General features: G+C 33.5%; 3 protein-coding genes and 1 pseudogene across 5 annotated transcripts; 1 reads left to right on the top strand and 3 right to left on the bottom strand.

Annotated features, from left to right (window-relative positions):
• The first annotated feature begins 4278 nt into the window (after positions 1-4278).
• On the top strand, positions 4279-7696 carry LOC114424974 (probable LRR receptor-like serine/threonine-protein kinase At3g47570). Its single transcript, XM_028391682.1, has 2 exons — positions 4279-7029; positions 7144-7696. The coding sequence occupies exons 1-2, from the start codon at positions 4326-4328 to the stop codon at positions 7515-7517; spliced, it is 3078 nt and encodes a 1025-aa protein (XP_028247483.1). The 5' UTR covers positions 4279-4325; the 3' UTR covers positions 7518-7696.
• A 943-nt stretch (positions 7697-8639) lies between these two features.
• On the bottom strand, positions 8640-15981 carry LOC114424976 (rop guanine nucleotide exchange factor 14-like). 3 transcript variants are annotated; one of them, XM_028391683.1, is made up of 8 exons: positions 15840-15981; positions 14558-14798; positions 11509-11895; positions 11110-11264; positions 10946-11020; positions 10585-10854; positions 9963-10313; positions 8640-9180 (listed from the first exon to the last, which is right to left on the bottom strand). In XM_028391683.1, exons 2-8 carry the CDS (start codon positions 14631-14633, stop codon positions 8803-8805), a joined length of 1692 nt encoding a protein of 563 aa, XP_028247484.1. In that variant the 5' UTR covers positions 14634-14798; positions 15840-15981; the 3' UTR covers positions 8640-8802. The 3 variants fall into 3 exon arrangements, with proteins under 3 accessions (XP_028247484.1, XP_028247486.1, XP_028247485.1); XM_028391685.1 differs by having other exon boundaries at positions 11509-11848; XM_028391684.1 differs by having other exon boundaries at positions 11509-11838.
• A 4539-nt stretch (positions 15982-20520) lies between these two features.
• Positions 20521-22379, bottom strand: LOC114368510 (annotated as a pseudogene).
• A 1526-nt stretch (positions 22380-23905) lies between these two features.
• Positions 23906-27548, bottom strand: LOC114367326 (probable LRR receptor-like serine/threonine-protein kinase At3g47570). The gene is made up of 2 exons (XM_028324487.1): positions 24763-27548; positions 23906-24642 (listed from the first exon to the last, which is right to left on the bottom strand). The coding sequence occupies exons 1-2, from the start codon at positions 27458-27460 to the stop codon at positions 24272-24274; spliced, it is 3069 nt and encodes a 1022-aa protein (XP_028180288.1). The 5' UTR covers positions 27461-27548; the 3' UTR covers positions 23906-24271.

The raw sequence follows: 27548 nt of genomic DNA, 5'->3' as shown, positions 1-27548 counted from the left end.
GATTTGTTCAAGAATTGGCTAATTTGAGATATTGATGTAGATTCTATAATCTATATTATCCTAGGACTCAGCTTGCTAAAAAAATTATCTGGAGATAATTTTTGGTGGTAAAATAATGCAAATAATGGTCAGTCTGGATAGAATAATAGTTTTTTTTTACCGCATTGCCTCTCATGTTGCTTGGGCTCCGTCGTGGGTCTTCATGTATTGCTTAACGCACAATAACTTTTTTTTTTTTATCGCATTACCTTAGTTAGGACTTGGTAAAAAGTTAAGAGATGTATTATATATTTCATATTTATCAATGCAATTTTTTTTTCTATTATCATTTCTTATTTTAATTTCATGTATCATTCATCTTGCATCATCTTTAAGGGTTAGGCTTTCGAAAGAGGATAATCCTTAGTAGAAATACAAGGAAGGTCTTATATGCATCGATTTTAGGGATTGGTAATTTCTAATAAAACTCAAAGGAAGGGTTATTTTAATAAAATCATTGCTAGACATAGAGTGATTGCATTATGTTCATGCATCAAAGCAAATATCTAAAGCTAGAACTTCATGCATTTTATCTATTGAGTCTTCTCAAAGACATTTGACAAATAAATAGATAAGATAAACTTATTATCGCGAGACATCAGGGACAAGTATTCTAATATACGTGATAGAAAAAATTCATTTAATTGATAGCGAAAAATCTAAAATAATACATAATAAGACATGCTAGGTCCCAACATTATCACATTTTAGATTCATCATTTTATCATTATCGTTATCTTTTACTTTTCTTATCTTATCTATTTTATCTTCTACATTTCTTATCTTTTACTTTAATCTCTTATCTCTTAATCTTTTATTTTAAATTTCTTATCCTTTCTCTCTCTTAATTTTTTTAAATTTTATTTAAATTTCTTATCTCTTGCGTGTAAATTGTGTTTGCATCAATCTAAGTACAAACAAAATCCTTGTGGATTCGACACTCGACTTCCAAGTACTTTACTACTTGAGATAAATTGATACACTTGTCAACGAGTTAACAATATCCACTTTTTCACACTCTTGGATTATAATTCACACAAATCATAATACACTGGGAGAGCCATATTCAAAGAAACACCCAAACTACAAAAAAAAAGTATATAAAAAAATTAATTAAAGGGCTCAACAAGAAAAGAGGAAAAACCTTAAAAAAAAAGGTTTGAAAGAGATTTATCCTATGAGAGAAATTTATTGCCACAGGTGAATTAGGATCGCTTAAAGAATCTTCCTGCTATATATCTAATATTCTAGATAATATGCTGAAGTGGGATAGGGTTGGGTGTATATGGGAAAAACAAAGAGCTACGTGCGAGAGACATTTCCCTTATTACAGACATTATTTTGAAAATTCCAACTGTAGTTATGTATGAAAATAATTTTTGAACACGGTGTTCAAATTTCATGATGATCTAACGGTTAACGAGTCCGGGATCTTAATATTATTAGGACAAGTTTGAGTGTATGCGAGAAAAGAGAAAGTTGAGCGCGAGGGACATTTTTTCCACCATAGACATTATCTTGAAATTCCCAATGGTGGGTCTTTGCAGAAATAAGTTCCAAACCTCGTGTTCAAATTTCACGACAATCTAACAGTTAACGAGTCCGAAATTATTATTTTACTGAGATAGACTTGAGTGTATGTGGGAAAAAGAGAAAGTTTTGAGGGAGGGAGAAGTGAAAACAAACTTGAGAGAAACATGAAACATAGAGATGTATATCAGCTCAAAACTAACCTAATAAGTTTCTTTTTATATCTAGGGTCTCTTAGTCTATTATTTATTCTATTTATTGTTTATTTGTTTTTTAAAGACGAATTCTATTTTATTTTCTATCAAATGAATAAATAAAATATCTTTTTTATTTTCTTTCAAATTATTATTTTAATTAATAAATCTATTTCTCTTCATTTATTTAATTATAAAAACCTTATCATTTTTCTGAAATTTTATTTATTTTTAAATAAAAAATATTTTTTAATTTATTTTATGAAAATTGGGTGTTACATGTAACACCCAGAAATGTTTGAGTATCTAGTCTTAAGAAGCTGCAAAAGTGTTTCTGCTCCGTCCAATAATAAATGATCATGAGGATCGAACTGGGGATTTTCCACAAACTTGTTCTGCAATTCTCTCTTTCCATGAGAATATAGCTGCTTCCAGTCTATTAACAGTCAAGGACAATATGATTAGCTTTCAAGTTGAGAGATTAATTTAAGCACGTCTTCTCCGGAGCTTGATTCTTGTGTCGTTCCAGACTGTAACATAGAAACAGATTTACTGATTTGGTAATAAAGCAATGAAGATCACAATTTAGTTTATCAAGTGTACCCTTTGATTATGATTACTGTAAAGTTCTTAGTCAGCGATAAAAAGTTTGTCATGGTCAGGTTATAAAAAGATGCAATTTTCTTGTTCAAGAACTTAAGCTTATATATTAAGTGTCAACGATTAAAGGCCTTAACTACATTAAAGTTGCGCAAGATTAAATGTGCATAGTTTCAATTCAATTCTTATTCAAATAATCAAGTGTACCCTTCACAAGTCCATCTTGAATACCCGACCTACCACTATACATTGGTAAAGAAGCCTCTTTCTTGTAGTATACGAAAGACAACTGTTTTGTACTTGGGGTGATGGAAGCCACCTGGCTATGCTTTGCATTTCTGTTCCTTCCAATTCTGCCTGGCTTCCTCCCTCTGCATACCAAAACTTCGTATTCATCATCAAATCTAGTGCCTCCTGTCAGCCAAAACTGATGATGTAGCCTTGTAAGTTAGTTGCAACTTGAAACAAAGTTCCAAACATTGATGAAAATAAAGAGATCACAATGACATACAATAGAGTGTTAATCGAAGATTAAATATCATGTGAGGAATGACACTAACTTCAGAGCATACGAGGACATTGAGCCTTGATCATAGATTAAATGTTGCATCTTCTTGACTGCACTACTCTATCTGCATGGAGAAGAAACAATAGAAGCAGCAAACAGCCAGACTCTTACTCCAACTGTTAAAAGGTGCTTAGTTCACTATTCAAAATTGGACTTGCTTGTTCAGTGAAATCACCAAAAGAAAGAATAAATATGGTGGATGTCACTAGAGAACTAAGCAAAATCAGAAAAGCCTTTCTTCCTGGTAAGATAAATGGAAATGACTTAATAATCCACATATTGATAAAGAACAAATGTAGATGTGTCACATTGTTTCTTTTTCCTAATAGATGAACTGCTGAAGTAATCCAAAACCATCTAACTGAGTAATTTGTTCAAGCAACTTTCACAATATAATGGGTGCAAGGGAATGGCTTGACTGGCTCTCCATTTATTCAAAGTTTACTCAATGCTTCCTGTAAGCGTCTTCTTGTTGCTGCTAAAGACTGTATTTTTTACTGGTAAATGTCTAACTAGCTTCCAATATGAGAATGATTTGTTTCAGAAAAACAGCATAAAAAATTAGGAGAAAGGCATATGAAAATTATACAATTAGATTTTTTAGAAAAGAATTTATTATGGTTGAACATGTATATATTTTTCTTCATCCTGAGGTGTGATAGAGTGGCTTTAACCACGTGCAACCAGTCCAGACTTTCTACATGCACAACCTTTTTTCCTTTACATTGATCATATTGTGTAACATTCTGGTTGCTTTTCGTTATATTTCACCCTTATAATTCTCAAATTATCATATGCATCATGTACGCCACAAAATATACATTAATGTTGATGGATACAGGATTTATATTTATTTTAAAGTAAATGCACCTTTAAACTTCTCTGTTCTCACTTCCTCTCATGTCATGGGTTTGGAACTGATACCAAACGGTGATAAGATATATAATATGCTTCAAGCCCATTTTCTCTGACATATATAACTACAAATAAATAAAAACTGATCTAGCCGTGGTAAAATAGACTGACAATTATTAAAGGCAACACATGAAAAATTGTCAAGACCAAACTTTTCAATAGCATTAGATTAAAACACCAACTCCACTTGGTAGGGGCTTATATAAAGCTGGGCATGTGAAGAGTCATACTACTAGTGATGGAAAAATAGACAGGTACCATATTTTTCAATAGCAATAAATTAAAACACCAACTCCACATGGTAGGAACGTATAAAGCTGGGTTGATGGTAAAATAGACAAATACCATGGCAAAATAGACAGGTACCAACTTTTAAATTGCATTAAATTAAAGTTCCAACTTCACTTGGTAGAGGAAGGAACAAAATGCGCTTGTTCTATGATCATATTCAATCTAGCAGCCTCCAATTCCTCATCAAAATGAAGAATTCTTCTCTCATGTTACTTGCATTTTGGTCTGTATATGTCCACCTGTTTTGTCTCTTCATGTTAAACTCACTATGCTTTATCCCAAACATGACTACGTTTGCCTCAAGAAATGAGATTGACCATTTGGCACTACTCAAATTCAAGGAATCCATATCCACTGACCCATATGGAATCTTCCTCTCTTGGAATACTTCTAATCACTTTTGTAATTGGCCTGGAATCACATGCAATCCCAAGCTTCAAAGAGTTACACAGTTAAACTTGACAGGATACAAGTTGGAGGGATCCATATCTCCCCACGTAGGAAATCTCTCTTATATGATAAAGTTAAACCTAGCAACCAACAGCTTCCACGGGAAAATCCCACAAGAACTGGGACGGTTGTCACATCTGCAGCAACTCTCTGTCGCAAATAACTTATTGGCAGGGGAAATTCCTACAAACTTGACAGGTTGTACTGATCTCAAAATCTTATACTTACATAGGAACAATCTGATTGGCAAAATACCAATCCAAATTGGTTCACTTCAGAAGCTTGAACAATTGAGCACTTCTCGTAACAAGTTAACTGGAGGAATCCCTTCATTCACAGGTAATCTTTCGTCCCTAACTCTTCTCGATATCGGTAATAACAACTTAGAGGGAGATATTCCACAAGAAATATGTCTTCTCAAAAGCTTGACATTTTTAGCATTGGGTCAAAACAACCTGACTGGAACATTACCTCCTTGTCTATATAATATGTCATCTCTTACTATGATCTCAGCCACAGAAAATCAATTAAATGGTTCTCTTCCACCCAACATGTTCCACACCCTCTCCAATCTCCAAGAATTTTATATTGCTGTCAACAAAATCTCTGGTCCAATCCCACCTTCCATCACAAATGCATCAATATTCTTTTTAGCACTTGAGGCCAGTAGGAACAATCTTACGGGACAAATTCCAAGCCTGGGGAAGCTACAATATCTTGATATCCTATCTCTGTCATGGAATAATCTAGGTGACAATTCAACTAATGATTTGGATTTTCTAAAATCATTGACAAACTGCAGTAATTTGCATATGATATCTATCTCCTACAATAATTTTGGAGGTCATTTGCCCAATTCTTTGGGTAATTTATCCTCCCAACTTAGTCTACTATATCTCGGAGGTAATCAGATATCAGGAGAAATCCCTGCAGCAATAGGAAATCTAATTGGCTTGACTCTTTTGACGATGGAAAATAACAGCATTAGTGGGAATATCCCAACAAGTTTTGGGAAGTTTCAGAAAATGCAAAAGATAAATTTGGCTGGAAACAAGTTGTCAGGAGAGATTAGAGCCTACATAGGCAACCTTAGTCAATTGTTTCACTTGGAATTAAATGAAAATGTGTTAGAAGGGAATATTCCTCCAAGTTTAGGAAACTGCCAGAAGTTACAATACTTGGACCTTTCTCATAACAACCTTACAGGAACCATACCCTCAGAGGTTTTTATGCTTTCCTCTCTAACAAAATTGTTGAATTTGTCACAAAACTCATTAAGTGGTAGTATACCAGACAAAGTGGGCAACTTAAAAAATCTTGATTTACTAGATATGTCTGAGAATCGTCTATCTAGTGAAATTCCTGGAACCATCGGAGAATGCATAATGTTGGAATACCTTTATCTGCAAGGGAATTCTCTGCAAGGAATCATACCATCCTCTTTGGCATCACTCAAAGGGCTTCAACGTTTAGACCTCTCACGAAACAACTTGTCTGGATCAATTCCTAATGTTTTGCAGAAAATTACAATCTTAAAATATTTCAACGTATCTTTTAACAAGTTGGATGGTGAGGTGCCTACTGAAGGTTTCTTTCAAAATGCAAGTGCGTTAGTGTTGAATGGAAATAGTAAGCTTTGTGGAGGAATTTCAAAACTACATCTACCGCCATGCCCTCTCAAAGGTAAGAAACTTGCAAGACACCAAAAGTTCAGGTTGATAGCAGCGATAGTCAGTGTGGTTGTTTTTCTTCTCATGTTATCCTTTATTCTAACTATCTACTGGATGAGAAAAAGAAGTAACAAACCGTCTTTGGAATCACCTACAATTGACCACCAGCTGGCTCAAGTTTCATACCAAAGCCTACATAATGGCACTGATGGCTTCTCATCTACAAACTTGATAGGGTCTGGAAGTTTCAGCTCTGTCTACAAAGGAACTCTTGAGTTTAAAGACAAAGTTGTTGCCATAAAGGTCCTAAACCTTGAAAAAAAAGGAGCCCACAAGAGTTTCATTACTGAATGCAATGCACTTAAAAATATTAAACATCGAAATCTAGTTCAAATTTTAACATGTTGTTCCAGCTCAGATTACAAAGGTCAAGAATTTAAAGCTCTAATTTTTGAGTACATGAGAAATGGAAGCTTAGAGCAATGGCTGCATCCTAGCACACTAAATGCAGAGCAACCGAGAACATTGAATCTTGATCAAAGATTAAATATCATGATTGATATTGCTTCTGCAATACATTATCTTCATCATGAATGTGAGCAATCAATCGTTCATTGTGATTTAAAGCCAAGCAATGTCCTTCTTGATGACGACATGGTTGCTCATGTGAGTGATTTTGGCATAGCAAGACTTCTCTCAACTATCAATGAGACCACTTCTAAGCAAACAAGTACAATTGGAATAAAAGGGACTCTTGGCTATGCTCCTCCAGGTATATTCTTGTTTTTTGAATCATTAGTGTTTCTTTGAATTCTCTTTTTTTGTGTCAACTTGTTATTTATTAGTATTGTGTATCACTATTGATAGTTTTTTGTATTTATTTTAGAGTATGGAATGACTTCTGAGGTGTCAACTTATGGGGACGTGTACAGCTTTGGAATTCTTATGTTGGAAATGCTTACTGGAAGAAGACCAACAGATGAAATCTTTGAAGATGGTCAAAATCTTCGTAACTTTGTTGCAATTTCATTTCCTGATAATATTTCTCAGATTTTGGATCCACAACTTATTCCAAGTGATGAAGCAACGACATTGAAAGAAAACCATCATAATCTTAATCCAAGTGTTGAGATGTGTTTAGTTTCACTTTTTAGAATTGGACTTGCTTGTTCTATGGAATCACAGAAAGAACGAAAGACAATGAATGATGTCATCATGGAACTTAATCGAATCAGGGAGGTCCTTTCTACCTGTTGGTGAGTTAAATGAGGATCTACTTGAATTTTCCACATATACTATCCAGATTTAATCATTTCACTTTTATATAAGATGTTTTTTCTAAGATATGCCCTCTTGGATGTAATACTCGATAGACTTATTGTACTTCCATATTTTTATTTCATATACGACTTGTGATTTTCCAAATTTTGCTGCCAAAACATCAAAATGCTCTAGAACTATGATGCACATATGTAGCATTCCAATTTGTTTCTTTTTCTTCTGGGTTCGGGCCTTCGGTGGAATCCATAAACTCTAAAGTAAGTGCAGAAATAATTAGCTGAGATTTTTTTTTCTGGCTTAGTTTAGGAGGCATTAAATTTAGATAAAAATTTAGAAAGCCAAAACAGCAAACATAAACAGTAATAATATTTCATATCAAATCATAATAAAAAAAAACTGGAATTTTTAGAATTCTTCTCCTAAAATTCAACCTCCAGCATGAAAAACTCTTAATCAAGAATAATAATAAATCTAATAGACAAAGGTTCTTGATCTCAAAAATCCCTATTAAAAATACTCTTATAACAATTAATAAATACAAAAGAAAAAATGAATAGAAAAAAGTTTAGAAAAGCTTAGATTGAAGTGCACGATGTGTTCTCCTTAGAGAAAATACCGCTCTACACTGGTGGAAAAAATAATATACTCTTCTCTCAAGATATATCAACCTATCAGACCTAAAGCAAAGGATCCTCAAATTAAAGAACATCAATGCTCCCAAACACAATTAAATAGTAATGGAATTTTATAAAAGAGAGATATAGGCAAAATATTCACTGTTTTGTTGTCCAAGGAATATATATATATATATATATATATATATATATATATATATATATATATATATATAATTTTGTTGTCAAAAAGAGATTCTACTAATAGAAACCCCTGTCATCCAGAGGATAATACTTGCTCTATCCTTTCCAAAAATATTCTTAGTTTCTATTCCTTTCAGTTGCTCACACTTCTCTGATTTCAGTAACCAACTGCTTCAATGCAACATGACAAGAAATTCTCACTTTCCACTCCCCATAGAAACAACCGTCAGGGCCATGAGAAAATAGGAGTATAGAAATTATTTTCGTAGTAACACGTAATATATGATCTGTTAAAACCACAATATATGATCAAGGATTGTGCATAGTTAGTTATAAAGCCAACCAAAATTTATGGGAAGGCAAACCTATCAGTTTGCTTCTTTTCTTACTAAGCATGCCATGTAGTAATAACAATAACATTTACAAAAGTGGCCAAACATAAGCTACTATGGAGAATTTAGAGGAGACACACTTTTACAAGCCTCTCTACTAATGCACCAGACAGTACTCCTGTTTGGTGTAGCTATTACAGAGCTGGATTTTATATCAATAGATGGAAGTTCTAAATCAGAAGTACTATAGCAGCTAGAGTTACAATATTGCCGATCTGCCTTGTTGATCTTATCAAGTAAGGACTGCTTGATATGTGAACTGACCTCCCAAGTTTGAGAGAGATTAATCCCAGGAGAGCATTTTATCGCCACAGGTGAATTAGGATTGCTTAAAGAATCCTCCTGCAATATATCTCCTATTCTAGACAGTATGCTGAAGGCTAAATTTCCAAGAACTCTGGAATATGCTTCCAAAATGGAATGTCCAATATCCTATGGAAACCGTAAAAGAAAAACATATTAACACTGAATTTATGCCAGAAATCTCACAACTTGAATAATGAAAAACTTTTATGCCTCAACGAATAGGATTTTTCAGTTTTTTGGGGGTAGGCAGGAGGGTAAATGAAGCAAATATCATAAAACCTAAAACAAAGAGATTTATGAAACCTTACAGTGTGCTTGATACTTTGATTTCTATTTTTGAAACCTGTTTAATTTTCAAAAATACAATTAAATAAGGTTGTTCAAATAATTGGTGGAGGGTGGTACAAGGCACGAAAAGAGTGTGGAATTGAGAGAGAGGTTGAACAAGATGAAAACAGAAGAAGACGATGAGTAAACACCTCTAAGCTGTTTTGTTTCTTTATTTTTAAAACATTTGTTTTCGAAACAATTTTCAAAACTTTTCAGATTTTAGATAAGAAATTGAGCACTTGGTAGTATGAACTTTTTTAAAAAAAAAACAGTTTTTAAAATCAAAAACTGAAAAGGGAGAGGTTGAATACGATTATAACAGAAGATAATGAAAAAACATCTCTAAGCTGCTCTTGTGTTTTTTTTTTTTTTGAAATGCTGTTTTTTTTTTAACATTTGTTTTGGAATCAATTTTCAAAACATAATAGATTTTAGACAAGAAAATTCATTGCTGGATGGTATGCAACTGTTTTAAAAAACAGTTTATAAAACCAAAAACAGGAAAGGGAATCAAACAGACCATTAGTGTGTCTTCTCCAGTCAGAATAATTAATGAAATGCATTACAAAAAAACTCACCTTGCCATATTGAACTTTGGTAGCATCCAGAAATGTTTGAGGAAGGTTTGGATATCTGATTTTAATCAGCTGTAGTAGTGTTTCTGCACGGTCCAATAATAACTCCAGTTTATCAACCTCTGACATAGGATCCTTAACAAAAGGCGACCAGGAGGATCGAACAGGGGATTTGCCACTAACTTGTTCCGAAATTCTCTCTTTCCATGAGAATATAGCAGCTTCCAGTCTATTAACAGTCTCAAGGACAAGATTTTTAGATTTCAAGTTGAGATATTTAAGCATGTCTTCTCCAGAGCTTGATTTAGCTGTCAAAACCTTGTGCAATTCATGTCCAAGGTTTGTCTTTCCAGACTGCAACATAGAGGCAGATATAGTAATGATGCAATGAAGATCACAATTTAATTTATCAAAGTGTACCATTTGATTATGATTTCTATGATGTTCTTAAGCTGAGAATGAAAAGTTCCTCATGGTCAAGTTATCAAAAGATGCAATTTTCTTGTTCAGGAGTTATATTCAGTGTCAACAATTAAATTCCTTAACCTTAAAGTTGCTCAGGATAAAATGTACATAGTTTCAATTCAATTCAGAATGAAGTTACTCAACATTACAAGATTATCACCTTTGCAAGTGCATCCTTAATAATAGCTGGCACAGGCATTTCAAGCAACACACTTTCATTGATAGCTTTGGCAGCCTTGAATACTTGGCGTACCAACCTACCGTGATGAAGTAGCCTCTTTCTTTCAGTATCAGAAAGACCACTTTTTGGTACTTGGGGTGATGGAAGCCACCATCTTTTGCTATGCTGTGCATCTGTGTCCCTCCCTTCTGCCCGGTTTCCTCCCTCTGCATACCAAAACTCCGTATTTATCATTGAATCTAGTGCCTCCTGTCAACCAAAAATGATGTAGTAGCCTAGTAAGTCAGTTGAAACAAAGTTCCAAATTTTGATGAGAAAAAAAGACCACAATGTGACATACAATAAGCATAGAGTCCAACTTCTGGAGTGCTGGAAGATTCATGTGGATGTCTGCACGAGCTTTTGGGGTCATTATCTGTTTGAAGAAAATGACTCTCTTATTTTATTGCAATATGATGTTAAAAATAGTCCATCCTTTCATATCATAGCTCAAATGAAAAATACCTCAAAAATCCCACCATTGGAACTGCTTTGCTTAGCAGGAACTAGCTCGACCATATAGTTGGTAGGAGACAATAACCAGTCCATTTCTCTCTGCCATTTTCTCTTCCTTTCTTCAGATAGTGGTTCCAATTTCCACAGCTCACCAAAAACGGACACTGCATATGATCATTAAGTACTTAGATTCCTTAAAAATAAAACCAGAAGAAAAAAGAGAAATGAATAAGAAACAGCCATTTACTCTTGCAAGTGAAATTTTATGATTATATATAAGGTTTAGAAGAGTATCATAAAAGCATTACAAGTCATTCCTTTTTTGTGATAAACTTCACCACTTTCATGTAATTTTTAAAGGAACCAAAACCAGATAGTTGTAATTTGTAAAATGGAGTTAGAGCAGACCTGATAGATTTGTGATGGCATTAGACAGTGCCAAAGCTGTACTGAGGCCCTTAGTTCCTCCTGTAACATCTTCACCTAGTAAAAGCTTTGAAAAATTTTCTTTCATGGCTTCAATATCTGAATGTTGGATAGCATAAGGCTTCTCTTTGACACAAAAATGTTGAGGACTTTCTGAGAGTTCCCATTCTTCAAGTCCTTTATCATCCCTTTTCATTGTCAAACATTTTGAAGAGAATGATCCAAAAGCATCTTTGCTGGAGGAACAACTGGAGTCGTCGTCATCAAATGAATCAGTTATGCATTCATCTCCTCTACTTGTTCTGCTCTCATCTTCATAAGACTGGTTATTCAGCATGCAACTCTCAAGGCCGTTATATGTCATAATCCCTTTAAAATTCCATTTTATACATTAAAACTATGATTTCAAAAGGTGCTATACTTAAATTTAACAATATTACAATTTACATGTGGAAAAAATGAAATCCCCCTGTTATTTTCAAAATAATGCAAGAATATATTCCCTCTGCCATTTGACAAATCAGCAATGCAGGCAAACATCCAAAAGTAGCATATGAATAAACAGCATTTTACAATTAAAACCCAAATATAAATTGTCACATTGGTATTGGTACATAACTTCAATTAAGTGATAATATTTTTTTTCTGAATTCTTCCATATCTACACGCATATACAAGCTACATCGGAAATAAAAATCTAAATTATTTGCTTTTGTTATTCTCAAGTAGTTCCACTCGACACATCTAAAAATGTAATTCATAAATACTCAAAGACTCCAAATTTAAATAAATAAATAAATAACTATCTCTAATGGTTAAGAATTAATTGTATCACGGAGAATGAATAATTGAGATTCCACCGTATCTCTGTCACGGATATCGTTAACTTCCTAGTTTGTATAAAAAATTTATGCCTTCGCCCAAGGTTAAGTATCACTGCAACTGCAGATCCTCCTCATAGCAAATTAATGTGACCTATTGCAAGATTTGCTGACCAGAATATATGTTATTTTTGCCAAAAGTCATATTTGTTTATAGCCCAATACATAATATCTAAAGCACATGACAAGTTGAGTGCTGATAAACTTTTGATTTTTTTTAGTCTTTATTATCCACTATATATTATTGTCTTAAGAGTCTTTAAAAATGCATGGTAGATCTCTCACCAACAAGGCGATAACATTAAGAGAAGGGCACAGCCATCACTCAAATCTGTCCTGAACTCTATATTAATATAATGGATAATGAAGCATACATTGTCACATGCAAGTGTCATCAGCGAACCTTTTTTTTTAATTTTTAATTTTTCATTTTGGCGTTTGGCAATACAACATGAGTTCAGAATAAGATGTTTCAGCTTGTTTTCTGAACAATAATAACGCATCAACCCTTCAATAAGATAACGGAGTCGAATTTAAATTCAGATTTCTGAAGAAGAGCCTATTTAATCGACTTGAATGAGCAGCAAACTTCACCCTTCAAGCATTTAACTCAAATTGAATAAGATCACTATGAGTTACATCATACTAGTGATCCACACAATAAAATATTTACCATAATAATCGGGTAGCTTTTTATATTTCATATTTATGATGATTTATGCTTATTTTTGAAACATGAAATCTCTTGTGATTATGTTCACTTTAAATTTTTCTCAAAAAATGTTCACTTTAAATTATTAAATTTATATATATTAAAGTCGGGTCCTATAATTTTTTAAGATTTATTATATTTCCGTGTCCATGTAGTATCATATCCATGTCTTGTAATATTATATGTATGTACTTGTAAACTAACCAAAATGAGCCAGGGTTTGCACGGCAAAGATTCGAACAGAACAGAAAAGCTTCCGAGGCTATTGTGGCTATGACAGGATAGAACATCAGCGGCATCGAATTAAAGCTAAGGACAAAAATGCCTCAAAAGATATGTAAGAGAATCCCCACAAAAGAATCACATCTAAACCGCTGGAAAAATATTTTAAATTCTTTCTTTCTGAGGGCCAAAGTAGGGCAATGAATACATGGTGCAATGTGCATCCCCACTCTGCACCCATTTACTTCAATTTGTCAGCACCTATCTATCAAGAAGAGTGGCACAGCTAGTAGTTAAATAACATCACTCCCTGTGGCCCATGGTCAACAAACATGTCGGTCAAAGATGTTCAGATTCAGATTTAATATTTGAGATTGAGAAAGATAACCACCACAATTTCTGTGATTTTATCACACTCCACGCCCCAAAACTTCACATTATTCATTCAATTCTTCTAACACCGTCACAATTGCTCAAAACCAAAACAAGACCCATGTCACATCTAAAATAATGGAACAAAGCAAATGGTTCAAATTGTGGGATTCCACCATCTTGTTTAGGAAAAGGGGAAAATAAAAGGACAGAGAAAGCTCAACAATGTTAGTCTTATTTATATCATAAATAGTACGAAAAGATTGGAATTTTTCAAAGCTCAATGTGCTAAGTTTGACTTAAATTTCAGGATTAACAATAAATAATCGATAACCAAAATTCAAGTGGAATAAGTGAAGACTACTGTTTATCGTTTAGCTTGTGGCATTTTCAAGAAGAACGTGGCAATAATTGATCAGCATACAAAATTTGAAAATATGGAAGTTCCTTTCGTTGGTTCACACACATGACCGCAACAACCAGAAAATAACTACCTACTCTGAAAATGGGTATTTCTGACCAGGGTTGAAATAAAGCATAAGTTATGATACCAAGTTTCCTTTCACAAAATTTATTAAATGGTAGTCATATCAACATGTATATTTATCAATTCTACAAATATTTATAACACCGGCATTTACTTAGATCCAATGGCAAACCATACTTATCGTAAATAAATTTATTTTATTTTATTTTGTTAATATCGTTTACACAATTTTTACAGTCTAATTTGTTGAAGTTAATTTTACAGTTTTAATCATAAAAAATCTTTAAAATTACTCAGCCAAATCAATGGTAAAAAAAGCACATAAACAGAGTGAGAGTTTGACTAGTATGAACTTACTTTCTTGCTCATCATGATCGATGCTAAATTTCTTTTCCCTTGTGCAGCATGCTAGTCTTTTTCTCATCATCAACATCCCCTTCAATTTCTTGCCTCTTTACTACTCCACTGTATCAGTGTTTGATTGAGGACAAAGGCACTGACTCACTGCGGCTTCAATAACTCTTTACTTGACTCTTTCACCAACAATATCACAAAACATTACTCTAAGCCATTTTCAACACTCACATTATGCCCACACCTGATAAAATTTCGAGATTAATGCAGGCTGAGGACAACATGGTCCACCAGTGTCACCTCTACCATTCCTAAGCATTTAATTTGACGTACCACCAAGTCACGCTTGAAATAACTTCCACTATAATGTCCAGAAATTTTAGAAAGAAAAATTATACTATTCCATGAGTTTACACAATTTGTTTTTTTTTTATAAGTAGGAATGGAACTAAAGCACACATGCTCCTCAATCAACTGACTTAGATCTCTTTTCACACAATTTGTTTTACAACAAAAGAGATAAAACAGAGAGAAAATTTGAACATCTCTAAAAAAAATTGAAATAAAATAATTAAAGTCATAAACGAGATAAAAAGATACTATTATAATAATATTGGAAGAAATTATATTAATAATATACCTCTTTTAATAAAAGCAAAAATCACATTTAGCAGCAATGATATCTTGATCCGACTAGAACTAACTGGTTTGAATCCCGCAAAAAAGAGGATTATTTTTTTTATTTAATTAAAAAAAATGAAAATGAACTTTCTTGTGTGATTCATCGGCTACACGTATATATCCACCCCCTATTTTCTTACTCAAAGTATCATAAATTACGGGCCATGTTATACGGTATAAACATACGTATTATTATACATTATGAGATAAGAAACAAAGAATAGATGGACGTTGAGCATAATTACTTAATTACAAAGTAATCAGAACTAATAATTAATTAATCATAAGGGGGGGAAATAATACTAAAAGAGCACTGGGGTGGAGTGAAGTAAAAGGCGTTAGTTATAGTAACTTTACGAAGAGATGGTCAAAAAAGTAAGAGAGGATGGTCTTCTGAAAAGTAAAAACAAGGGTCACGCAGATAATCAAAAGAAGGTTTCTTTTTATAAACGAAAGTGAGGATTGAGGAAGATCCAATAAGAAGAAAGGTGAGTTGAAAAATTAGGGGGGAAAAAAAAAGAAGGAAATATTTGGTTCTAATTAGTTCTAACATGTGTTGAAAGTGAAAACAGAAGAGGTTCCTATAACGGCAATGTTAACGTACCTGGGATGGCATTGTTGTTTGGTGAATGGCGATGGCGAGCATAAGCAAAGAGCAATGGCACCGTACAGGGAGTATTAGAGAAGGAGAAGCAGAGTGAGGTTGGAGCTGGAGAGAGAAACTAGCAATGGAAATGGAGTGTGCGTGTTTAATAGCAAAGAGAGAGAGAGAAAGAGAGTAACTATTTTGGGCCGTTGAATGTAGTGGGGCCCGGTTCCCTTTCTGCGGTTTGGATTGTGAGCCCTATCTATCAAGATCATCCTTAAGTTGGAAATCATCTTCTCATAATCAAGATTTTCATTTCAATTTTCAAATTAAACTTGTTCCTATAGTCACTACTCCCTGCATTATAGCTAAATGCACTTTTCTACTATTTTTTTATAGGGTATATTATATTTTACTTTAGTATACTTTTTGCATTTTTTTAACAAGTTTCTTTATTCTTTTATTATGAAATTCTCTTTTTTTATATAACTAAACTTTCTTTATATGCTATTTTTTTATAGGGTATAATATATTTTACTTTAGTATACTTTTTGCATTTTTTTTAACAAGTTTCTTTATTCTTTTATTAATTATTATGAAATTCTCTTTTTTTATATAACTAAACTTTCTTCTCTTATTTTTCTGGTGAAGTTCTTCTTCTCTTATTTTTAGATTTATTTACCTTAATTATAATATTTTACTTTAATTTTAGGAGAAGTTAATGATAAAATAATAAAAAATATGAAATTAGAAGAAAGTAATCTATCCTTTTTATCGTAGACACATAATCATTAGAGTTTTAAAATTGAAAAATGGGAAAAGAAGAATCGGATCAGGCCTTCCATCGAGAAATGAAATCTATGGAATAAACTGATTTTGTGTAAGAAATACTATACTTTTACTGTTCTTGTTGGGGTTGTTCCAATGATGACCCTCCCTTCCTTGAGATTCCTCTAATCATGGCTAAAGGATGGTGGGTCATATGGGTGGATCCTAGTAAAAAAATATTGACAAATGTCTTTGCATATAAAATATTTTTCTCTCGTCTTTGTCTTTACTAGACGAGGTAATTTCTATTGTTAACCGATAAATATGATGTTGTGCTATAATTATAGTGAATTAGAAAGTCATTTGAGTGGTTCAAACTACTATATGAGTAGCATTTGTAGAAATTTTATAGCTTTAGTATTTTTGTTTTACTTTTGTGTTTTGTATAAATATCTCTTATAATTTTGTGGTGATTTTTTTTAATACAATTGATGGTTTTTTATTACTATTTGTAAGGAATTTTGGAAGGGTGAATGGAAATTGAAAAAAGGCTTTTTAATTGTAATCATTAGTTAGCATTGGCACATTCGAGTCGAGCAAGTTTGGATACAACGCAAATCTTGTTAAAGATTCTTAATTTTAACTTTTATGTCTAATTATATTCTCCCTTCTATAAATTATAAAAAAATGACTAAATTAACACTAATTTATTTTGTGGTGGAGACTTTGTTTAATTTATTCGTGCACTAAATTATGAGAAAAAAATGAGAACTAATTACGTGTTTGGTCTAGGGAAGTAACTTAAAGGAAAGAGAAAAAAAGAAGTAAAAAGTGACATAATTTTTTAAAATTATTTGGTAAAAAAGAAAGTTAAAACTTTTTTTTCTTTATTTGCTTGACAAAAATGTCCCTAATAAATGAGAAAATATGCAAAAATAAAAGTACCAAATGGTAGAAGGAAGAAAACTAATTAACGATTTATTCCCTCTCTTGCTTTTGCTGTTAAAGAAAACTATAACTCTATTTATTTTTTTTACATCAAATAATTTATAGCCAGAATACATTGATAAATAACAGTAGTTATTATCTAAGAAGTTTCAAACCAACGATTTCTTTTTTAAGAAGTTCACGTGCCTGATTCAAGTTATTGACTTTAGGATCCATCGTCTCCATTCAATATATAACTAAACAAACAAGCTAGATTCACGTGTAAGAAATAGAACTAGATGTTATGAAATTAACACTGATGTTAATCATCATTATTGTTCAAACACTGGGAACGAATCTAAATAGTTAAATAAAAGTTCAGAATTCAAACTTAAAACATGGTATATTAGTAGGGATAGTTGTCATTTGTCAAAGCCTATGTGCCATGAAATTAGAGATGCGCCTGCAGTCCTATGCCCTTATTTTCACTTAATTCCCCCATTTCAGTTCCATGAAAAGCGCCGGTACTTAGGGCTCCTGTCTCTTAATTTGAACTCTCATTATACTATTCACCAAAAGGGTGGCATATATGCTAGTATGCAGCAGAGCCAGAATATCTCCATCAATCAAGTGATCCGATTCCATGTTTGAATTTTGATTTTGAGTATAAAATCAATTATATTTTTTAAAAAAATATTTGTTTTATAGGTGTTTAGGATATTTGATAAAAATAAGTCAGTGTTTTTAATATTAAATACTTTGTACCAATGTTGATAAAGATTAAAAAAAAATACAATCACTCTCAGAAATTGAGCATGATGTATAATTATTCTTGTTATAAGTTATGGGCAATGTTTGGTACAAATATCTTGATAATATAAATATTAGTATTTTCTTGAAGTTTATATATTTTTATTACCAAACCTAGATTTACAAAAGTACATAGAAAAACTAAAAAGAAAAAGAAATTGTGCTAGATAAAAATTCCGAACTAGAATTTTACAAAACCTAAAAAAATTAACTAGAAATGCTATGTTTTCTAGTAAAAGGACCACCAAGTAGAAACTAGGGAGCAGGGCCAACATTCATTCTATTGCGTGCAGCTAGCTGTTAGGAAAATGGGGATCGATTATGAAGTGGCTGTATCTAATTTGTCTCCTTTTGGAAGTGGCACCAAAGTAGCTTGCCTTTGCCGCTCCTATTCCTATCATCACACACTTGCTATGCTAAGAAACAAAAAGCTTAAGAAGTTAATTGCATGCCCTACTGTATATCATATAATTGGCAACCCCACCACCACTACATTTTGTCTCCATTTTGCTATGTACTATCCTTGTGCTTGGGATAAAACTGATAGAAGAACATGGGGATTATATATGGTGCCTCTTCTTGGATTTTGATGTTTCAATGTAGGGGCATAAAATATGGGACAATAGTCATTTGTACAACCAAGGAACAACCTTTTATCCATGCGTTACTACATGAAAACATTTTCCGTTTAACCTCAAAATTTACTCTAATGTTAATCGGCTGTAATTGTGAAGATCAAACACCATGGTACAATTCAGTAAAAAAAAAAAAAAAAAACCCACCATGGTACAAATATTATGTGAGTTACAATACTAATTAAGAGCAATTTGTGAGGATTTTATCTGCAATTTGAAAATACATTATTATTGTTTGATATGCATTTCCATTATAATTATAGCAAAAGTTTAAGTCGTTTATGGGTCCTGTAGGTTTTCCTTATTCATATCGAGGATTTGACGTATTCCATGCTAAAATTTCTAGTATTATCAATTTATTATACTTATTGTCATGTTTCGCTTACTGTCTATTTTAAGTTCATGATAGAAAGTGTGGTGGCATTTACCAATAGTTCAAAGCTCTCAGCTCTCAAATACTAAGGAATCATATTCATAAAAAATTTGTTAGTATACTTTGTGGTTGTAACGTTGTCAAATCTTGCACATTAGAAGAAAAAAAATATTCTTGCTGTAAAAAATACAACACGGTAGATGTGAGAGGATATTCTCTTTTATCTTGAGGAGTGCTAATAAACAGTAACACACTCTTTTTAATACATATTTTTCTATTAATTAAAACTTATTGAAACTATAAAAAATTAAAAATAGAAGAGAGACTCAATGCAAAGTAAGATTTACCCAAAATTGTGTTTTGAAAAAAATTCAATCAATGGAGGATTATTTAAAAGAGTGCTACCATTTCTCTTTCAACCAAATGAAAAAAAAGCTTTGAGCACTCTGCAACACTTAGCATATGTATTTCCTATTCACATGCATCGACACCAATTAAACCTGCCTAACTTCACATTGACACAAACGTGCGGCATATTTAGAATTCGGCCAATCCTTTGACTTTCTTTTAGGAGGAAAAATTCATACATGAGAGCTTGGTACCATTACATATATATAGTCAAATTCACATGTCTCAATACCTGAATCGTATCAATTTCAAAGAAGGTTTTTGAAAAAAGCAAATGCTTCACATGCACATAGCATCTAAAGGCAACGCCATTCCATCACAGATTGCCAGATTGGTTGTCTCTCTCGTGACAAGAAAGCACAGGAACATGATAATTCTTCTACAAATTATCAGTACAGTACCATGCTTTGTAAGATAAAGTTAAATATAAAATATTTTAAATTTTAATGTTTCTAATTAAAACTCGAAGTGTTATAGCAAAAAATTAGTAAAAATATATAATATAAAAACATTGCATTACAAGTTTGTTGATTTTTATAAAAATTATTTTAAAAATTATATTTATTATGATTTCTGATTGATTAATAATATAAAACTAACAATCAAAATTAAACTCTTATTTTAATCATATTTTTATTGTTTAAAATGTTACTTATTTTAAATCTAAAGCAGGCCGGCTCTAAGTAACATTATTTTAAAGTGTGTTGCTCTCACTTTTCCTTTATCATAACAGCAGTGTTACAACATGGACCTATTTGCCATTTTGTTGCACACAAGTTCACAGGGACCTCACTGTGATCTTCACTAGTTCAAAGAGGAACTTCTTCATGACATGGTGTGGCAACAAAATTGGCACTACAACCCAATCCTCACCTTCACTATCTCTAAACCGTCCATAAAAGCTAACAAAAGGTATAGCCCCTGCAGGTCCTCCGTAGCTAGGACTTCCCCACCCAAAATCCACATTATAGAACCTCACATGAGAAGTATCCCAATAAGGTAATTTCCTTTTATCTTATACTTGGGCCGACCCTTGAGAACCATAAGATCCACCACAGAACTCACGTACTCCGCACTCATTTAGGCCTTTTCCTTTTTTATTAAGCCCAATGCATTCTCCAATGGGCTTTGGCACAAAAGTCCAGCCTTGGAAAGCGTGATTGGGAAGGCAAAGGCATGGATATTGTTAGGTGCACCCAGCATTTTATTAAAATACCAAAACTGCCCCTACGCTTTTTTCGCATTTGTGATGGGTGTGTGTGAGGGTGGTCCATAAATCGTAGGGATCAAGTTGATCCGTAAGGTTGATACGGATCAACTTGATTTGTAAGCCTTTTACGGAACAATACAGATCAATTTGATCCGTAGAAGTCTTACGGATCAACTTGATTCGTAAAAAGCTTACGGATCAACTTGATCCGTAAAAAGCTTACGGATCAACTTAAATGGCTTACGGATTAAGAATATTTTTGTCATTTCACCTTAAGTGTTGGGTGCACCTAGCAACACCCCAAAGGCATTGTCATGGCACCCTTTGTGGAAATGCCGCACCGTAGCACTTGGGCTTGAGCCCAATGAGATAGTGGGCTTGTCACCTTTCATCACTGGGAGTTGTTTGGGGCACCCATATTTTTGTTGGTACACCCAGCAGTTTTTTAAAATACTAAAACTGGGTATTTTTTTATTATAAATAGCATATTAAATTTTTCATTTCTACAATGCCTTTTTTTAAAAAAAAAAATTATACTCCCTTAGTGTAACTTGTTTCCGTTATCGTCCTTTTGTGAGTATTTGTTGTCGTTAGTGGTGCATGTGCGTTGTTTATGGATATACGGTGAAGTTCGGTGGTTTTTCATCACCGGAGAAGAAGAGGTGCATATTTTTTTTTCAAAACATACGGACTGGCAATCCATATGTTTTGAATTTTTTAAAAATTATAATTTATTTAGATTTTTGTATACATTTAATTTATTTACAAAATTTGATAATTAAACAAATTTGATATTTAACTAAATATTGTATTTAGATGTTTATTACAATAATTAATAGTTAAAAGAATTTGATATTTAATTTAATGATGTATTTGAAAGTTTATTACAGTAATTGAAAATTAAACAAATATGATATTTAATTGAATGATGTATTTAAATGTTTATTACAACAATTAATAATTAAACAAATTTAATATTTTTTTTATAGATAAATTTTTATTAAACCTATGATTTTTATTTACAATTTATATATATAAATAAATTAATTATTAGATAAAAATTAATTATCATAAAAATTATTATGTAAATTTATATGTACATTAAATATTAAAAATTGTATTGATATACATAACAATATTAATTATTTTATAAAATAGTTTATGGGAAATATGTTGGGTGTCGCAAACAATTCTCTCTCCTTAGGTGGAAGGTGATTCCGAAGGGTTGCAATCTCTTTGGGGCCGTAGAAAAATGACTCGTGGGCCATTTGGTCAAAGTCCCTTGATTGTTTGTTGTTGAAATGTTTGATTTCATCATATTCGTGGTGTGCATAAGTGATTCTTGGTGCGTCTCTTGCATTGAATAGTTCTCTTTGCCATACAGGGAACGGTGATATAGGAGCACCTCTTGCAATCTCACCCACCATGGTGAGAAATTGGACTAGCCCGAGCGAGTCACAGATTGTGTGCTTCATGCGTGCAGCAAAAACAAATCCTCCACGTGTTAGACGGGTTACCTACACAAACATCAAATTAACGTGGACAAATTTAATGTATGTTAGCGTATTTGTGGCCTGTGTCATAGTAAACCCACGTTTTCTGTTCTAAGCACGGTGCATGGAAAATATATATTGATGATCAATATATATATATATATATATATATATATATATATATATATATATTCAATTGTGGCTCCGATCAAGGGCGTAGTGGTGAAGGAACTGGAGTGGATGGTGGTGGTGACAGTGACAGCGGCAGAGAAGCATAACGGGAATCTGAGCGTGAATTTGAGCAGCGAGGGGAGTTTGGAGGACAATGATTCGATGGAGAATCAAAATCTTCAATGGGCGCAGGGAAAGCAGGGGTGGATTGTGTTCATGTTGTGGTGTCTGAGGAACACGGTTGGGTTTTCGTGGGATCTATGATGGTTTCGGTGGACCTGATGCACCTGATTACCTTCTACCCAATCGCTACACAGTGGTGCATAAGGAGCTTAAAGGGTTGTTATGGGATGACGAGTCTACACCGGAAAATTCGATGATAAAGGAGGACATGTTGCAAGATGTTACTGCAAATGTTACAGTCACTAATGAAAATGATGCTTGTTCTCACTGTTAAACTAGCTCCTCCGTCGTGCCAAACTTTCAAGCCACCACGAAATGCTTTGTAGTTGTTGCATTCGCGAATGGCAAGCGAGTGTTCAGATCTAGGTTTTTTCAAGTGGGCGTTCTTGATGTTTTTTGTCTTTCTTTTTTTCTTATTCGATTATTGTATTTTCCCCTTTCGATCTCAGTAGCTTGTGATAGCTACGATGGTTCGTAGGTTTGATTTGTGGTGCGTGTTGAACATTGCTTGTTGGTGTGGATTGGATTTTTAGGAAAAAATTCCAGCAAAAACATTGAAATTGCTCGCTGGTTGTGATTTGAATCATTTTCTTTTAAGAATTGAAAAAGCATACATGGGTTTGAACGGTTGGATGAGCATGGTGTTTAATCGTTGGTCTCCCTTTTTCGAATCTTGTCTTAATTCTAAAAAATATTCAGTGGGTGGTTTTGAAATGAAGGGAGAACACAGTCGATCGGTAATGGAGGAGTACAGTGGTCACACATGTATCAGTTATGTGTTTCACACGTCATCACAGAGATATCTCTGAAAAATTTTAAGTACCCAACGAAAAACAATTTTTTTTTAAAATGACTAAGTTCGAATATATTTTAAGAATTTCCATTATATTTAAACCTTAAATATTTATTAAATATCAAAAATATATTTGAGTTTATTTGTTATTATAATTTTATGTCATGATTGCATCAAATGGTTCTTATATCTTGACTGATTTCTTTTAGAGTTGATGGTGATCATGCGACAAGTGTGTCATTGTAAAAAGAAAACAAATGGATAAAATATTTGCACACTAGAGCGATTGTTAGAAAAAATAAATGTTCGTACGAGGAGTAACAATAACATATATATCTCGGTCCTTCTTGTTTGCATTCTCTGATTTCTTACTTTCTATTTCTTCAACAGCAGTAGCAGAAGCTTATAGTTGCATTCATAATCAAAATGGTATTCTGCTTGCTTTTAAATGAAATACATGTAAGTTAGACTAAGTGACTAGCTGCTACATACACTAAAAAAAAAAAAACTTCTACAGGAAAAACATTAAAAAGGAAAAAAAAAAAACAACATGCATCATGAAGAAGGAAAGGATAAGAAACTTCTTCCAGCATTAATTGGTAACAATATGGTAGTGTATAATTTATACATTTACATTTTGTACTTTGTGGTTGTCATGTAGCCAACCTCAATTGATCTTTCATGATGAAAAGGAACTTTTGATCAGATTGAGCTCCCTAGTGACATCAACCATACTCATTCTTTCTTTTGGTGACTCCTTTGAACAAGCAAGAGCAATCCTAAAAAGGGAAAGTAGACATTTTTCTACTTCAAGATGCATAGGGTTCAGGTTTTGGTAATTTGAAGCCTGCTTTAATTCCTTAGGGAGAATAGTCGGGTCCACAATCTGGGAAAGGTTGTGTGGAATTGAAATGTTGACATAGTTATGGAGATTATGACCATCTTCAAACATTTCATCAGTTGGTCTTCTTCCAGTTAACATTTCCAAAACCAGAATTCCAAAGCTATACAAGTCGCCTTCCGTAGACACCTCTGAACCCATTCCATATTCTGAAACGTAATGCACACGTTGGTTAATATGAATATATATCCAAATTAATCGTCATAACATAAAAGTAAAATATCAAAAAATAAAAGCTCAAGATTTCACAACTTAATTCAAAAGTATACCTGGAGGAGCATAACCAATTGTTCCCTTTATTTCAATAGTGCTAGTTTGCTTTGGAGAAACTGCAATAGATGAGAGCCTTCTCGCTAAACCAAAGTCACTCACATGAGCTACCAAGCAATCATCAAGAAGAACATTGCTTGGCTTCAAATCACAATGAATGATAGCTTGCTCACATTCATGGTGAAGATAATGAAATGCAGAAGCAACATCGATGATAATATTCAACCTTTGGTCAAGGCTCAATGAGAAAGTATGATTTGCAATTTCTGTTTCTGGATGCAACCATCTTTCTAAGCTTCCATTTGTCATATACTCAAAAACTAGAGCTTTGAATTCTTGGCCTCTGTGATCTATGCTAGAACAACATGTTAAAATCTTAACCAAGTTTCGATGCCTAACATTTTTCAATGCATTACATTCCGCAATGAAACTCTTTTGAGCTCCCTTCTTTTGAAGGTTTAGCACCTTTATGGCAACAACATCATTTCCTTCTAACTCAATAGTCCCTTTGTATACAAAGCCAAAGTTCCCAGATCCTACCAAGTTTTTAACTGAGAACCCATCAGTTCCATGGTGTAGGTTCTGGTAGGAAATCTTACTCATTTGGTCAATTATTGGCAAATCAAATGATGTTTTTTTCTCGTTTCTTTTCCTCATCCAGTAGATAACTGGAAGTATGAGAAGAAAAGCAACCACACTAACTATCATCATTGTTATGGACATGAAATTCAGGTGTATTGCAGATTTCTTACCTTTGATAAGGCATGGTGGTAGATGCAGCTCTGAAACACCCCCACATAGCTTGTTGTTCCCAATCACTGCTAACTCACTTGCATTCCCAAAGACACCTTCCATTGGTACTTCACCCTCCAACATGTTAAAGGATGCATTGAAGTATTCCAAGAAAGAAATTTTCTGCAGATCCTTAGGAATTGATCCAACCAGACGATTTCGTGATATGTCTAATACTCGAAGACCTTTGAGTGAAGCCAATGAGGATGGTATGACTCCATCAAACGAATTCCCTTGCAGTAAAAGGTACTCCAAGCTTATGCAGTCTCCAATGGTTTCAGGAATGTCACCAGACAAATTATTTTCAGATAGAGCCATCCTCCCAATATTTTTTAACCGGCCCACTTCATCAGGTAGACTTCCACTCATTGAATTTTTTGACAAGTCCAACAAGTTTGTTAACGAGAAAAGGCTAAAAACCTCTGAAGGTATGCTTCCTCTAAGGTTGTTGTTATAAAGGTTAAGGTATTGCAACTTTTGACAGTTTCCTATACTTGGAGGAATCTTTCCTTCTAACACATTTTCTGCTATGCCCAAAAAATACAACTGAGTAAGGTTGCCTATAAAATTTGGCATATCTCCTGACAGTTTGTTTCTACTCAATTCCAACCTTTGTAACTTCTGAAACTTCCCAAAATTGGCTGGAATACTTCCTTCAAAGTGGTTAATTTCCATGGTTAAGATAGTTAAGCTAACTAGATTTCCTAATTCTGCAGGAATTTTTCCTGATATTTGATTACCCCCAAGATATAGTTGACTGAGTTGGGTGGATAAATTTCCCACAGAATTTGGCAAACTACCTCCAAAATTATTATAGGAAATCGAAACCACTTGCAACTTGCTACAATTGGCCAAGGATTTTAAAAACTCCAAGTCCTTTGTTGAATTGTCACCTAAGTTGTTGTAATACAAGCTTAGGAACCAAAGGTGTTGTAGCTTTCCTAGACTTGGCACTTGGCCCACCAACTGGTTTTTACCAACATCAAGTGTTTGTAGGATTGAAGCATTTGTAATGGAAGTTGGAAGTGGAGCTGAAAAATGATTCCCGCCAACTAGAAATTCTCGGAGATTAGGGAGAGTGTGGAACATGTTTGGCGGGAGAGAGCCATTGAATTGATTGTCTGCTGCTGAGATTGTGGTAAGACATGACATATTGAAAAGACAAGAAGGAAATGTACCTATCAGCTTGTTGACATGCACTGATATCAATGCCAGGTTTTTGAGGTGGCAAATTTCTTGTGGAAGGTTGCCCTCCAAGTAATTAACACCGATTGAGAGAGAAATGAGGGATGAAAGATTCCCTATGGAAGATGGGATTGCTCCGGTTAAATTGTTTACTCCAAGGCTCATTGCTTGGAGCTTTCGAAGAGAGCCAATTTCAATTGGTATTTTGCCAATCAAATTGTTACCAGATAAGTGTAACACTTTGAGATTAGAGCAACTTGTCAAGTTTGTAGGAATTTCTCCTTCCAAGGAGTTATTGGTGAGAGATAAGTTTTGTAATTGTAACAACCGACCCAGTTCTTGTGGAATTTTACCACTGAAGCTGTTGTTTCCAAGGTTAAGACTTGTTAGGAAAGAGAGATTTCCTAAATGAGGTGATATGAATCCTTGCAAGTTGTTTCCTTCAAGATTCAACTGTGTAACTCTTTGATACATGGGATTGCATGTAACTCCACGCCACTTACAAAAATGGGTGGAACTATTCCATGAGGCAAAGATTTGATGAGGGTCATTTGATATTGATCCCATGAATTTGAGCAACACCAAATGGTCGCTCTGGTTTCCTAATATAGAAGCAGTTGTGTTTGGGACACACAAGAAGGAGTTAATAATAAAGAGAACAAGCATGGGAAGGCATGCTACAGACCCAAATGGAGGTACCAGGAGAAAAAAAGTGTCCATTTGGTTTAGAGTGAAAGGGTGTTAGATTGTGGAAATGCTTTGGGTAGGTATATACCTGGGATGATCAGAATAATTGTCTTTTGTTAGA

The sequence above is a fragment of the Glycine soja genome, chromosome 9 (assembly GCF_004193775.1).
Source record: "Glycine soja cultivar W05 chromosome 9, ASM419377v2, whole genome shotgun sequence".
Classification (NCBI taxonomy): Eukaryota; Viridiplantae; Streptophyta; class Magnoliopsida; order Fabales; family Fabaceae; genus Glycine; species Glycine soja.
The sequence above is the reverse complement of the archived record's forward strand: the minus strand, read 5'-3'. Positions and strand labels throughout refer to the sequence as shown.